This window comes from Trichechus manatus, unplaced genomic scaffold (genome assembly GCF_000243295.1).
Source record: "Trichechus manatus latirostris isolate Lorelei unplaced genomic scaffold, TriManLat1.0 scaffold00330, whole genome shotgun sequence".
Classification (NCBI taxonomy): domain Eukaryota; kingdom Metazoa; phylum Chordata; class Mammalia; order Sirenia; family Trichechidae; genus Trichechus; species Trichechus manatus.
In genome coordinates, this window is record NW_004444266.1 from 824938 (window position 1) to 838840 (window position 13903).

At 36.2% G+C, this 13903-nt stretch overlaps 1 protein-coding gene across 1 annotated transcript in view; it reads left to right on the forward strand.

Annotated features, from left to right (window-relative positions):
* Window positions 1–13897, forward strand: part of AGPAT5 (1-acylglycerol-3-phosphate O-acyltransferase 5) — a 58314-nt gene extending 44417 nt beyond the window's left edge. The window contains exons 6-8 of the mRNA XM_023725575.1: window positions 4093–4285; window positions 9977–10100; window positions 12186–13897. Coding sequence (XP_023581343.1) covers window positions 4093–4285; window positions 9977–10100; window positions 12186–12411 — 543 coding nt within the window. The 3' untranslated portion in view covers window positions 12412–13897. The remainder of the gene's footprint in view (window positions 1–4092; window positions 4286–9976; window positions 10101–12185) is intronic.
* The last annotated feature ends 6 nt before the right edge of the window (window positions 13898–13903 follow it).

Genomic DNA, 13903 nt, shown 5'->3' on the forward strand with positions numbered 1-13903 from the left:
ACACAGCAGCTGCAACAGTGGGCTCAGGCATAACAACGATTCTAAGCGTGGTGCAGGATGGGGCAGCGTTTCGTTCTGTGGTACATGGGGACACTGTGAGTCGGAACGTATTCAGTGGCATCTAACAACAACACCACCGCCACTGTCTTCTCTGCAGGCTCCCGCTTGCCCCAGTTTATGAACACAGTCCAGTTCTCATATTCCTAAATAAATACTATATTCTCCACCCATGGTTTTGCTGTTTCTTCTCTCCTTCTTTTTAGTGCTGATCTTCTTGAAGGAGAAGTTCGGGCCTCTGTTCTTTCACTTCGTCACCGTTCACTCATTTACTGATTCCTTTATTCTGACATTTGACTTCATCCACTCTCCAGTAATTTATTCCACTTCTAATTTACCTGTGATCTCCAAAGTTTCATATTATTTTCTCAGTTCTCGTATCTGTTAATTTCCATGTATCTTTTGACACTATTTATGGACTTATTACTTTTATAATCAAGAAAAATTTTTGACTTTATTGTAGAAATAAATATGGAGTGTGTGGTGTGTGTGTGTGTGTACATATATTAGATGACAAAATGGTGGAAAACCACAGAATACTGGGAATCATGGCCCAGGCAAGTTGACAGATATTTTTCGGGGACACAGTGCAATCCATGACAACAACTAACCAAAAAGTCGGCAGTTCAAATCTACCAGCCGCTTCTTGGAAACCCTGTGAGGCAGTTCTGCTCTGTCCTGTAGGGTCACTATGATTTGGAATCGACTCGACGGCAACAGGTTTGATTTGGTAGCTGTTTGAGGTGGGTTTTTTTGTTTGTTTGTTTTTGCTTCATTAATCTTAACCTACATGTTTATAGTTTTAGAATATTATCTTGTTAATAGTTATTGTGTATAAAAAATACTGAACTAGGCTATAAGCTGTTACTGGCTGTGTGACTTTCAGCAAATCACTTCACCCCTCTGAGCCTCAGTTACCCAATTTGTGGAGATCTAATGAGGTAACATATCTTAAATGTATTGTAAACTAAATTGCGTGTATAAGTGTAAAATTTTCTAAATGAACCATGAAAGTTTTTCTGCCTACTGTGATTATAATCTCTAAAATGGAATCAATTTCTATATTTCTAAAATATAGTACTAACAGCAAAACATCAGTTACACTCAACCACCACCATAAATGGCCCTTAGGGAGAAATTTGGTCGAAGGATAGAGTAGGTTATTTTTAGTATTGAATAGAAATTCAGGCAATCTGGAGAGGGAAGGGAGGCAAAACAGTTTCGGTCAGGAAAAATAAACTTAATTAGCTACCATTTAATTTTCTCTGTTTAGGGCTGAGGGGCTTTATGGAGTTCTCTAGAGGCATAGTCACTAAATTTCAATATGGTGGGCTCAAGCTAGATCAGTTAAGTAAGACTCCCTGGTTATTTGGTTTCTCTCTGTTGAAGTTCTGATTGACCTTTATTATTATTATTATTAAATTGGTTTTTGTAATAATGACCTAGAGTTTTAGGATAGGGATTGCCTCATTACTGTTCAGAATCTAAGACTACTTGGTCAGAGATTGTAAAAGGTACCCTGCACAGACTAGTTCATGGCTCTAATTTAGGATTGTGATATGACTTCTGAATCAACAAAGAAGGGTCAAATTCTGTTTTCATGGTAAGGATATTTTACATTATCCTAATTCTTAGAAAATTAATATACTATGTATCAATTAGAAGCCCTGGTGGCACAGCTGTTAAGAGCTCGGCTGCTAATCAAAAGATCGGCAGTTCGAATCTACTAGCCGCTCCTCGGAAACCCTATGGGGCAGTTTCACTCTATCCCTTAGGGTCGCTATGATTTGGAATCAACTCGATGGCAGCGGGTTTGGTTTGGTTTTGGTTATGTGTGAATAAATACATACACATAGAAAGAATTTGCTGTCGTCTTCCTCACATATTTACACCTCACTTAACCCACTCTTTGAGCTTCCATCCCTATCCACCCCTTGAAAACACCAGTCAGGGTATCATATAACCTCCATTTCTCCAGATAGTCACTTCTCAGTTCTTGACTTTTCAAAGTCTTTCTTTCAACACATGTGATCATTTTTTTTTCTTGAAATGTTTTCTTCTCTGAGCATCTGTGCCACCACAATCTCCTTGTTTTTCTCCTCCCTTACTGGCTTTTTCTTTCGAAGAGCTGAAATATAAAAATATAAATCCACAGGATATGGATTTGATACAAAGAATGTGTTTTGAGCAATTAAATACAGCTGCTCCTAGTACGTTCCTCGAAGAAAAGATCTTTTTCTTAGTTTTGTTTGCATATTAGTGATGGCTATTTCTTATTCGTCACCAAACTAATTTTTTCAAACCTTCATGATAAGTCTTTGTCTTTCATTTTTTGAAATATTACTTTCCTATCTTACCTTCTTACTAACTTACTTAGATTTTAGTCATTAATTGTCCTTACTGAACACCACAGGATGATTCTGTGAAACTTTGGACGTTAATAAAATTCAATGAGATCCAGTAGCAAAGAAGGAAGTGTTAGCTAATTTAATTGACAAACAAATATTTCTTGCCTGGTATACTGTTCAAATTTCATTGGAAGTTTATGAGTAAATTAAACTCCTTCTGCCCTGGGGACTTCAGTCAGATATGTAGTTGTGGGAATCTTTTTCTTTCCCACACCAGCTCTGCATTTTAAAAATTCTTCTGCAGAAAGATCTCACCATACTATAGCTGCTATTCCGTATGCAGCTAATTTTCCCTGGAGATAAGCAGTAGAAGATCCAAATCAGATTTTTTCAAGTCTGTTTCCGTGTCACTTCTTCAGAGAGCTACTCTTTGGTTAACGTCTCAGTAAATAATTAATCGAGGGAAAGGGTGTTAAGAGGAAGTTGGAAGGGAGAAGAGAAGTTTTTAACACGTAGGGACAATAATGAATATGCAATTAGTTATTCTATATAAATTGTAATACTTTCTTAGTTAAAGAAGCTCTTAAAAGTGTATCAGTTATACCCATGAGAATTAAAACCATATGTTCACACAAAAACTTGTACATGAATGTTCATAACAGCATTATACATAATAGCCCAAAAGTAGAAACAACCCAAATGTTCATCGACTGATGAATGGATAAACAGTGTATACCTATACAACGGAATATTAATTATCCATAAAAAGAAAATGAAGAACTGATCCCTGCTACAACATGGATGAACCTCGGAAACATTATGCCGAGTGAAAGAAGCCAAACACGAAAAGCTACATTTTGCATGATTTCGTTTGTATGAAATGTCCAGAAAATCTGTAAAGACCAAAAGTAAATTAGCGGTAGCCAGGGACTAGGACAAGGAGGAATGACAAGTGACTGCTAATGGGTAATGGGCTGTCTTTTTGCATGATGAAGAATATTCTGGAATTAGATAGTGACAATGGTTGCACAACTCTGTGAATATACTAAAAACCGTGTAATTGTACATTATAAAATGGTGACTTATGATATGTGAATTATATCAGTTTCTTTAAAAAAGTACGAAGAAGTTTATCGTAAAACATCAGGCTTATATTTCACTTTATATAGACCATATTAGCTCTTATTTCAGATATTGTACTCAGTGAGGGTCATTTAGGTGACCCCCCTATATCTATAATTATATAACTATAATCTGTATATTTAGAAATAGAGCTAAAGTAATCATGGAAGAAAATAAAGTCAGAAAATATGACTTGTACTTCTAAAACATCTTGAATGACCATGGGCAGGATGCTACCATCTTTATTCAGTATCCAGAAACAAGGATAATAATACTTACCCTTGTCAGTGTTTATTAAATTGAAGGGTCTGTGATAGGTCATAAGCTTCTTGAGGGCCTGTTTTCCCACAGCTTCCAATACAGTGTCTTGTACGTGTACATGTTTAATAAATGTGTATTAAATGAGTATTGGATTAAACAGAAAAGGGCATATGAAGGTGCTTTTTAAGCTATAAAGCCCCAAAGGTATGAGGTTATGGCGTTAATATATTCTGGTCCATATGTGGAAATTTAAAAACAGTTTGGATTTCTGTTATTCTGTTGCAGAGGTATCTTGTGACTAATTTATGGCCACACTGAAACAACTTCTTTTCTAGGCCTTGCAGTATTAAAACATGTGCTGACGCCAAGAGTAAAAGCAACTCATGTCGCTTTTGATTCTATGAAGAATTATTTAGATGCGATTTATGATATCACAGTGGCTTATGAAGGAACTGTGGACGATAAAGGACAGCGAAAAGAAGCGCCATCCATGACTGGTAAGTTTATATTTTCAGTTCAGTCATTTGTATTTTGAATGTGTAATTTTTTAAAAATAGGTGAATGTACTCTGTTTCATTACATTTCTTTGCTGTATCTCTCAGTAGGTTATAATATGTAATAGATGAATTTCTTCAGTCCTGTTAAGTTTGGTTTTTTTTGGCTGCCATGTTAGTCGTTTGGGGCTCACCCATTACCATTAGCCCAGCTTTTTTCTACCAAAAGTTCACACATTAAAAATGGAAAGCTACATCAGTCAAAGGAAGGAGTGAGGAAGGGAAATGCTAATCTAGTAATATTGATGCGTGTGTTATAGGTCATTGATCATATTTTACCTATATTTTTAATAAAGTGTTTATGAAATTCAGTGTCATTGTTTGACAGGAAGAGGGAAGGCTACGTGTGACCATTTTTCCCCCAGACATGCTAGTTTTAAAGACCTTTGAGTTATTGTCTATGTCTATATCAGATATAAGAAGAAAAAAATAAAATTAAGTGAGCAGAATATTTTAGTTAACCAAAGACACTCTCGAATGGTAGGGAAAGTTAAACATGGGAATAATAAAATAAGGAAGTATGGGGAGTCGCTGTCCTTGAAGTCACCCTTAATCAGAGAAGCATAAGCCTCTCCTTTGGCAGGGTTCCTTTTGAGTTGTGATCAAGAGATAAGAACACCGGGCTAGGCTGAATCAACTGTATTTTACCTTGACAGCTGCTTCAAGTTGAAGTAATGTGCTTGTTTGAGTGCTTATATCAATAGAATCTCTTGAAGGCAGATATTCAAAATACAAACCACTGGCACATTTTGTTTAACGTTTACTCCTGCTCCTAAAGCATTCCCCTGGATTTGATGGGCCTTGGAAATTTTATAGAACAATATTCTTTGCTGCAGTGTAACATCTACAAAAGTCAATGTTATTGAAATGTTTAGAGTAAAAATACCTGATAAACACCTTATTATTTCTCATTGTATAAAACGGAATTATACCGTATTTTTAATTTTTTTTCCAGTAATTCTCCATCACAGATTTCATGTTCTGTTTTGTTGTTATTAGTTGTCATCAAGTTGGTTCCGACCCATGGTGACCCCATGTGTTACGGAATAGACCTGCTCCATAGGTGTTTCTTGACTGTAATACCAACAGGGAGCCCCTGGGTGGTGCAGATGGTTAAGTACTCAACTACCAGCCGAAAGGTTGCGATTTGTACTCACCCAGAGGCACCTCGAAAGACAGACCTGGCGATCTGCTTCCAAAAGGTCACAGCCTTGAAAACCCAGTGGAGCAGTTCTACTCTGCACACAAGGGGTCGCCATGAATCAGAGTGGAATAAATGGTGTAAAAAGAGGTTGTTACGGGGGAAATAAAAAACAGAAGTAGTTACGTCTTAGGTAAGAATGATTGTTGTAAAAATTGACTTTATTACAGAGCTGGTTAAGAGCTCAAGCCGCCAGCCAAAAAGTCAGCAGTTTGAATCCATCAGCCACTCCTTGGAAACTCTATGGGGCAGTCCTACTCTGTCCTGTAGGGTCACTATGAGTTGGAATCGACTTGATGGCAACAGGTTTGGTTTTTGGTTATAGATTAAAATTCACTGTAAGTTATATCAGGTATGAAGCCAATTGTGTTAGGTCTAAAATAGAATAACTTGGAATTTTGACTCTGTAAGTGTAGTTAGAATTAAATGTTTCTCCATGCGTAGTGAACTGTTATCTAATATTCAGATTTTATAGTCCAATTAAAAAAACAATTTTTTTCATAAAGTTGTTAGAACGTTCATTTATATGCCACAGGCCAGTGTTTGTCAGAGCATCATGGGAGGACTACAGTCCCATGAGAATCACCTGGAATGACTGCTGGCGGTGGAGGTACCTCAGCTCCGCTCCAGACTGCTGAAGGAGAACCTCTCCAAGGGAGAGCTGGGGATCTGCAGCTTTAGTGAACTCTGCAGGGATTTTGGTCATCACCAGAGTGTAATAGTGTAAGCTTTAATGAGGCTTCATATTAAAGAGATAGGCATTCAGTAGTGTCTCCTGCCCTTCCCATTTTGTGGTGTATTTCATTACAAGCTGGATATTAAGAAACAAAAACAAAAAACTCGCCTGGGCATCTTTTCATTGTTCATCTGGTCTTGTCGTCAGAGTCAGATTGCTTTTCCTTAAGACGTTTAGTGAAGGTGAGACATTGGGGCGGAAGGTAGTTTGGTTATAATTGATTTTTTTTTAATTCCTGTTTCTAAAATGGGTGACACTGGTGGTGGCTTAGGTGCCAGTGAGTCGATTCCGACCCACAGCAACCCCACGTGACAGCGTTGAACTGCCCCATAGGGTTTCCTAGGCTGTGATATTTAAAGGAGCAGACTGCCTGGTCTTTTCTCCCGTGAAGTTGCTGGGTGGGTTTGAACGGCCCACTTTTCGGTTAGCAGCCGAGTGTTTAACTTAACCATTTATACTACCAGGGCTCCTTCAAAATGACGGGTATATGGTAGTAAATTCTGTGCTTAATGACAACATTTGATATTCTACTTAAACATTTTATATGATTCTAGTTAAGTTTTTTTATTAATATTTTTTCTTATATAAAAGTAATACATATTTTTGGGGAACAAATTACAGGTAACTCGAGAGAAGAAAGAAAAACAAAAACAAAACAAAAAAGTTCAAGCTTACCCGCCTAGATACAACCTCAGTAACAGTTTGGATATTTTCCTTAAAACTGTCTTTTTTATAAAGTTTATATGCTGTACTGTGTATGTGCCTTTATGTATTTAAAAAAAATGAGTTAATTAATATTTGGTGCTTTCTTTGTAACCTGCTTTTATTTTTACTTAATAGTGTGTCATGAACATCTTTACATGTCAGCATATACACTTCTGTAATTTTTAAGGGTTACATAATGTTTAATGATGTGAGTGTATAATAATTTATACAGCTTTCTACTGCTGGATTTAGGCCATCTACTTCTCAGGAGAAAAGGGGATAGGTTGTAAGCCTGGCAGCAATGCAGGAGCCAAATGAGGAAGAAGGGAGTGGAGGGCCTCACGGTGCAGAACGTAGACTTCTGACACTCCCGTTTTCAGTATGGTGCCTTTCTCTTCTGTCTCCACCTTGCCTGGGGTAGTCCCTAGGCGTGGAGCAAATGTGACTCTGTTATTATCCTATACTGTCAATATTCTCGTGCTCTACAAGAAAATTGACAGTTTTCCAATTGTGGGACACTTTTTGCTCATGTAATACAAAATATGCCCCAACTAAAATAATTCTTGCAAATATAGATACAAGAGCTTTATTAAATATTTAGGAAAGTATTTATGTCACATATTTCCTGTCTTCGGTATTAGAACCTTCCAAATATCATTTAACGTTTAGCTGTTTTCCAGTTTATCTGATGATACACTTAAATCGTCTGTGTTTGGGCATTTAACTCCAGGGACGTGGCTGATACGGCTGCACCGCTGACTGCTCTGGGTCTGGCTTCTCTTTGAGCTGTAGTTTCTTCATCTGTACAAGGAGATGCTAATAACAGTAATACTTGCCTATTCAGAATTGTGAAGGTCAAATGAAATGATGTGCATGGAAGTGTGTATTATTATGTAAGTTTTTTTTGTGGGGGAGGGCACTAACAGTGTCCATGGGAACTTCAGAGTCCTTTTCTCACATCTGTTCCTTCCTAAGCTTCGGTCTTATTACAGGCATTGGTAACATGTTTTAAACACTTTAGTTCACAAAAAATTTCATTTTGATATTGAAATACAGTCTTTTACATTTTCTTTACAATCTACAGCTTTGCAGAAAATACATCAAGGATAAGCTCTAGTGTTAACTGACCACTTATTTTATGGAAATGTCAAGGTAGAAATACAGATAATCAAGTGAAGACAGGAAAATCGGTGTCAGAGTCTATTTTTATGTGTGAGAAATAGAAATAAGATGAGAAGTAATATGAGACTACAGCGCATTGATCGCTAACACTTGGTGCATACTCCATGCGAGGGGCCGCTCTGTGTACTCGGCATATTCCTCTCAACAGCCCCGTCAGGTCGATAACTGCTATGACCATCTCTGTTTCACAGACTTGGAAACTTCGGCAAAACCACTGGCTGTTGAGTCAGCTCTAACTCATGGCGACAACATACGTGTCAGAGTGGAACTGTGCTCCATAGGGTTTTAAATGGCTGATATTTTGGAAGTAGATCGCCAGGCCTTTCTCTGAAGGTTCCTCTGGGTGGACTCGAACCTCCCAACTGTTGGTTAGTGACCGAGCACATTAACCATTTGCACCACCCAGGAGCTCTTAGGCCCAGAGAGTTTAACAGATTTTCCCAGGGTATCACAAGCTCACACTCCCTAGCTCCACAGTTCATGCTCTTAACCACTGCACAGTTCTGCCTCTAAACATATTTTTAGCAGTTATTTGACTATTTAGATGAAAATAGAACTCAAGAAAAATTAAGATAAAAATACTGAAAAACTAAAATTGTCCCTCTGTTAGTGCCTTTCACATTTATCACTGAAGCTAACTGGATATTTTTTTATGACCTCAATGCTGCATGTTACTACAGCTTGACACCATAAAGAAAGAAGAGCAGTTGTGTAAAGTTCTTAGCAAAAAAGGGGTGTATATGGCGGCAGAAGAACAGAGATTTCTTTAAGGATAAGCTTAAAGTCTTTCTCAAACTGTAGAATACAAGATTCACTATTTCTTAGGACATGTCTTTGAACACATTCTCAATTTAAGATAAAAGGTCTCAGCCTCCAACTTGTATACCCACCTAGGAAACAGTCTTCTCTTTAATGTCATGGGAATATTTTCTTGTGTCCAAGTAATTTAAATATATCAATATTCTCACTTCTCCACATAGAGTCACCTCCAAAGAAAGTAGTTCCCACTCTCAAAGTGCTTTCTCATTTTTGAATAAATGCTGGCCTCCCTCGTGCAGCTCAGGCTGAAGAAAGGACTGTCTTCTTTTCTTTCAAATGTAGCTTTGCCTTAACTGTGATTATTCAAGGGTTCATAGTTATTCTACGGTAGGAACTTTGGTCCCTAAACCAACTCTAATATATTAAAAATGGCAAGCATCAGGAAAGCAAGAAAGTGTGTGAGTGATTAGAAGCCAAGACCTAGAGGAAAGGAAATAGCTCTCCCCAGTGTCTTATGACTGTGTAGCCGTCAGTGACAGGAAGGTTATGTTTCCAGTTCTTTGTTGGGCTGGGAGGTACAATAATGCACCAGACAGCCTCCATCTCTGCCCTCATGGACTCACACGCTGCTGGGTAAAAGAGCAGTAACAATGTGTGACAAATGGTAGGATTGGGCATGGGGACTGGTGGTCTAAATGAAGGTCGTTGGTCTGACCGTGGTCACCATTTCAGGATCCCCGCAGAGGGCTGGGTATGTACTTCAGTAGAGACTAGCAGAGTCCGTCTTCCTGTTCTTGGATTGCCTATAGAGTTAAAAGTTTTTATGTGAAAATAACTTGCAAATGTAGCTTAATGACTTATGTAATTGTGGTAGACTTGGCTTGAAACTCATAACTACTAGTTCATATTCTTTATTTTTTTGTAAGTTTTTTTGTCTAAGTAAAAAATGTGTGCCTTTTTATTATTGTTTGCTTTATTCCCATTGTAAGTCCTTTTATATAACCAAGAGTTCCAGAAGTGTAAGAAATGAAATATTTTTGTTCTTTGTTAGACTTTCTCTGCAAAGAGTGTCCAAAAGTTCATATTCACATTGATCGAATAGACAAAACAGATGTCCCGGAAGAACAAGCACACATGAGAAAATGGCTCCATGAACGTTTTGAAATAAAAGATAAGTGAGTAACAGCTTTAGTTCAAAAGGTGGTGCAACCAAAGTTTACTGTGGTAAACAATTTGAAACTAACTTACACATTTTTATTGTCTCAAAAACACTTTTTATAAACTCAAGTCGTATCTTATTCCATGTGTGATCTGTTCATGTTTTAAGCTTTACTTTTACAAGTCACCATAAAAGAACTTATCTGTTTTCATTTACAGTACTTCCTGGACCATAGTATGTGGTAAGATATGAAACTTTCAAAAACAGAACTTTTCATTGTAAGATGCTCAAAAGCTGGTTTTGCAGGTTGGGTGCTGTGGTGTTACTGTTTCAGTCACCATGCCAAAGGGAGTGGAAAGGCAGTTCTGAGAACAGAGTTGTGTCCAGTGTATATTTTTGCTGTATTGTTTGGAAGAAGAAAGAGCAATTGAATTTTTTACTTCAAAAATAATCTTTTTTCTATTAATATTTTTGAGCTTGAACAGTTTCTGGGGCTGAGCTTGTGTTTGTTCATGCTAATAATAGCACTTTAGAACAAACAATGGCTTTGAACTTTGCTGAAATATACCTGTCAATAAATTGTGGGTATATTCATACACCTCATAAGTGAGGCATAGCATCAAGGGGTTAACTGACTGACTGAGTGTGATATGCCACTTATTAAAGACAAAGCCTTGACAGCAGATGACATCAATAGAGTATATTTGTATCTCTTTGATTAAATACAAGGAAAATTAGAAATTTTTTATTTTATTTTTTTTAGGAAGATAAAATGTGGGTCTCAGGGCTAGATATAATATTTAGAAATTGCATTTTGTTCATGAGAATATTTTCTTGGATGAAACTTCAGGGTATATCATTTATTTTGGTTTTGTTATCGCTAGGAGTTTTATTCTTTCTGATGCATATCCTATTTTTTGAAAGATGTTTTAAACATCTATAATTTTTATCCTCTTTTTAAAAAAATGGATTCATTAAAGGATGCAGCATTTATTAAAGCCATCTTGAGAAGTATTTTAACTTAAAAAGTAAATAATTCCAAAATTATATTTATATTGAGAAAATATACCTGTGTTTTATTCTCCTAATACGACTGTTTTCAGAAAACTATCATTATTCTTTCTTTCCTTGTTTTGTTACAGTAAAGTATTTCCTTATTAACCCTTTTTGGTTAACTTTAACAGGCAAAAATGATTGAAAGTATGATCAGTTGAAAATGAAAGAACCCTTACATAAATTTCTATATTTCATTGGCTCTCAATTGTAGATGGCATAATTTATTAAAACAGCCATTCAGGACCACTTTGGTCATGGAAGAAATTTTAAAAGTAAGATCTATGTATATTGACATGAAAATATATTCTTAGAAAAAAGATTGAACAATATGTTTAATATCCAGTTTCTCTTATACGTGTTTATATATTTAGGATGACTCTGGACATTTTTGAACAGTGATTATCTCTAAGGAATATGATTATAAGACAGTACAGGGACTTTCCTTTTCTATACTTACATATTTGAGATTTTCATCTTGAGTACGTTCTGCTATTATAATTTTATGTTTTTTAAAATAAGATGGGAAAATATGTTAACTATGACTTTTTTTTCCCTTTCATTTGCTTTTACAATTCCATGCAAATAGGAGCTTTTTGAGAAACCCTATGTATGTTATAAAAACTGCTCATCTTTTCTTTGATTTAAAATGGAAGCTGTAGAAAGGAGGAGGAGTAAGGACTGGGGAAAGTGGAGGAGAAGCTGAGATGAGTTGTTACTGAGGTTTGAGTCAGGTCATCCTAAAATTTTATAACTCTAAAGTTTAAAAACCAGAAATTTCCCCATGAAATTACTTCAAAGTATCTGTTTTAAAATATTCCCTATAACATAATTCATATATGTGTATTGTAGAGCATTAAAGATTATTTCAGAAGTCTAGAAACTCCTGTTATACCAAGTCTCTGGTAGTTTCCTTATTCATCCTTATTTTCCAAGGGCCCATAATTTCCCAGCACAGAATAGACAACCAGTAGATATTTGTTGAATTGAAATATTGAAATTACTAAAACTGAAAGTTCACATTTTATTTATTTTATTCTGGCCATAGGTTGCTTATAGAATTCTATGATTCACTGGATCCAGAAAGAAGAAACAGATTTCCTGGGAAAAGTGTTAATTCCAAATTAAGTCTGAAGAAGACTTTACCGTCATTACTGATCTTAAGTGGTTTGACTGCTAGTATGCTTATGACAGATGCTGGAAGGAAACTGTATGTAAAAACATGGATATATGGAACCTTGATTGGCTGCTTATGGGTTAGTATTAAAGCATAAAGAAGTAGCTGTCTCCAGTCAGTGGAATGTGCTACGCTGTCTGTTACTGGCAGCTGCACATTACATCAAATTGTTTCCTGAATTTAATAAGAAGTGTAAATAAAGCCTTGTTGATTGAACATTGGATAAAATAGAATTTCTGTCTAAAGCCTGTATGCAGTTGGTCTTGGGCGAGCTTACGTGGTTTTACAGCTCTAGTCCTGAAGTTGCTGGAAAGGTAAAAGCTAAATGACGTTTATGGTATACTTTGCATTTCCCATGAACTAATGTCAACTGCAGAAGATTATTAGGACTGTATAATTTCTTACTGCTGTGTAATTCAGCTGGCTATATTTAGGAACATTAATTCTGCAGTATATTTCACTGTATTTGTTATTTTCAATTTTTTACAACTTGACTAGTTTCAAACTCTTACACGAGCATCTACTATCTTGCAGCTATGTAACATTTTTTTTTGCTTAGTTTCTTTAAGTCAATCAGAGAAATTGTATTTAAGTATCAAGAAGTTCAAGGAAAAAGGCAAAAAAAAAAAGTTCATGGGGAAGAAGCTCTGTTCAGCACGTGTTTTTGTCATGTTGCATTATTAGCTGACTTCCTTACTTTATATTGGAAAATAAGTAACATTTCTAAGTTATTGAAAGCAGCTTAATTTGCACACCCTGTACTGTACACAAAAGAATGTGTAAAACATGAGAAAATTGTGACTCTGATTCAATGTAGCAGAAGTTTAAATTGCCCAGCTTTTTAAATATTGTGGTTAAGCTGTTAGTACTTTGCAACATCTGTGCCATAAGTATTTGAGAATATTAAGATTTCCTGTTATTTTTTTACATCAAAATAATGAGTGTGAACTTTTATTGAACCCTGAGTCCAGAGATAGTTGAGGTAATAGGAGCCTTCAGATGTTTCGATGAGATTTACTAGTATGGGCCTTTTGCTTGTTACTCTTTGATTTCACGAGCTATTTAATCCAGAAATCATCTTTAATGTCATCATGGTAGACTTCCACTGTATTCTAGTCCTTTTCGTTTGGATTGAAGTCATTGGTGCTGTTTAATGACTTACACAGTAGACTTGCTATGAAGAAATGCATAACCAACAGTATTTGTCCTGTTTTAAAGTCAGACTCTTTAAGTTCTTGTAAGCAAGCTTCACCAGCCAGTGCAAAGGCATTTTGCATTTGTCTCGTGTCAAGAAGTTCACCTTCCTCAAGTCAGTGTGATACAGACTCAACAGGACCGAGTGAGTTTGTTTATTTCCCATTTATTTTAATGAGGCTATATGATTGATGTGCATCATTTCAAAACGAGAGCGATGTTCCAGGAACCAAATAACACAATTTTCAATCGTAGAACAATATACCCCATGGAAGAGGAGCTTTTTTAAAAAATATGGTCTGCTCTGTTGTATTTTATAATTTAAACTTGTCCGCTAGTCCTTTAAGATAACATTTCTGCTTACTGCTAATGGATTTTTATTGCAAAATTATGTC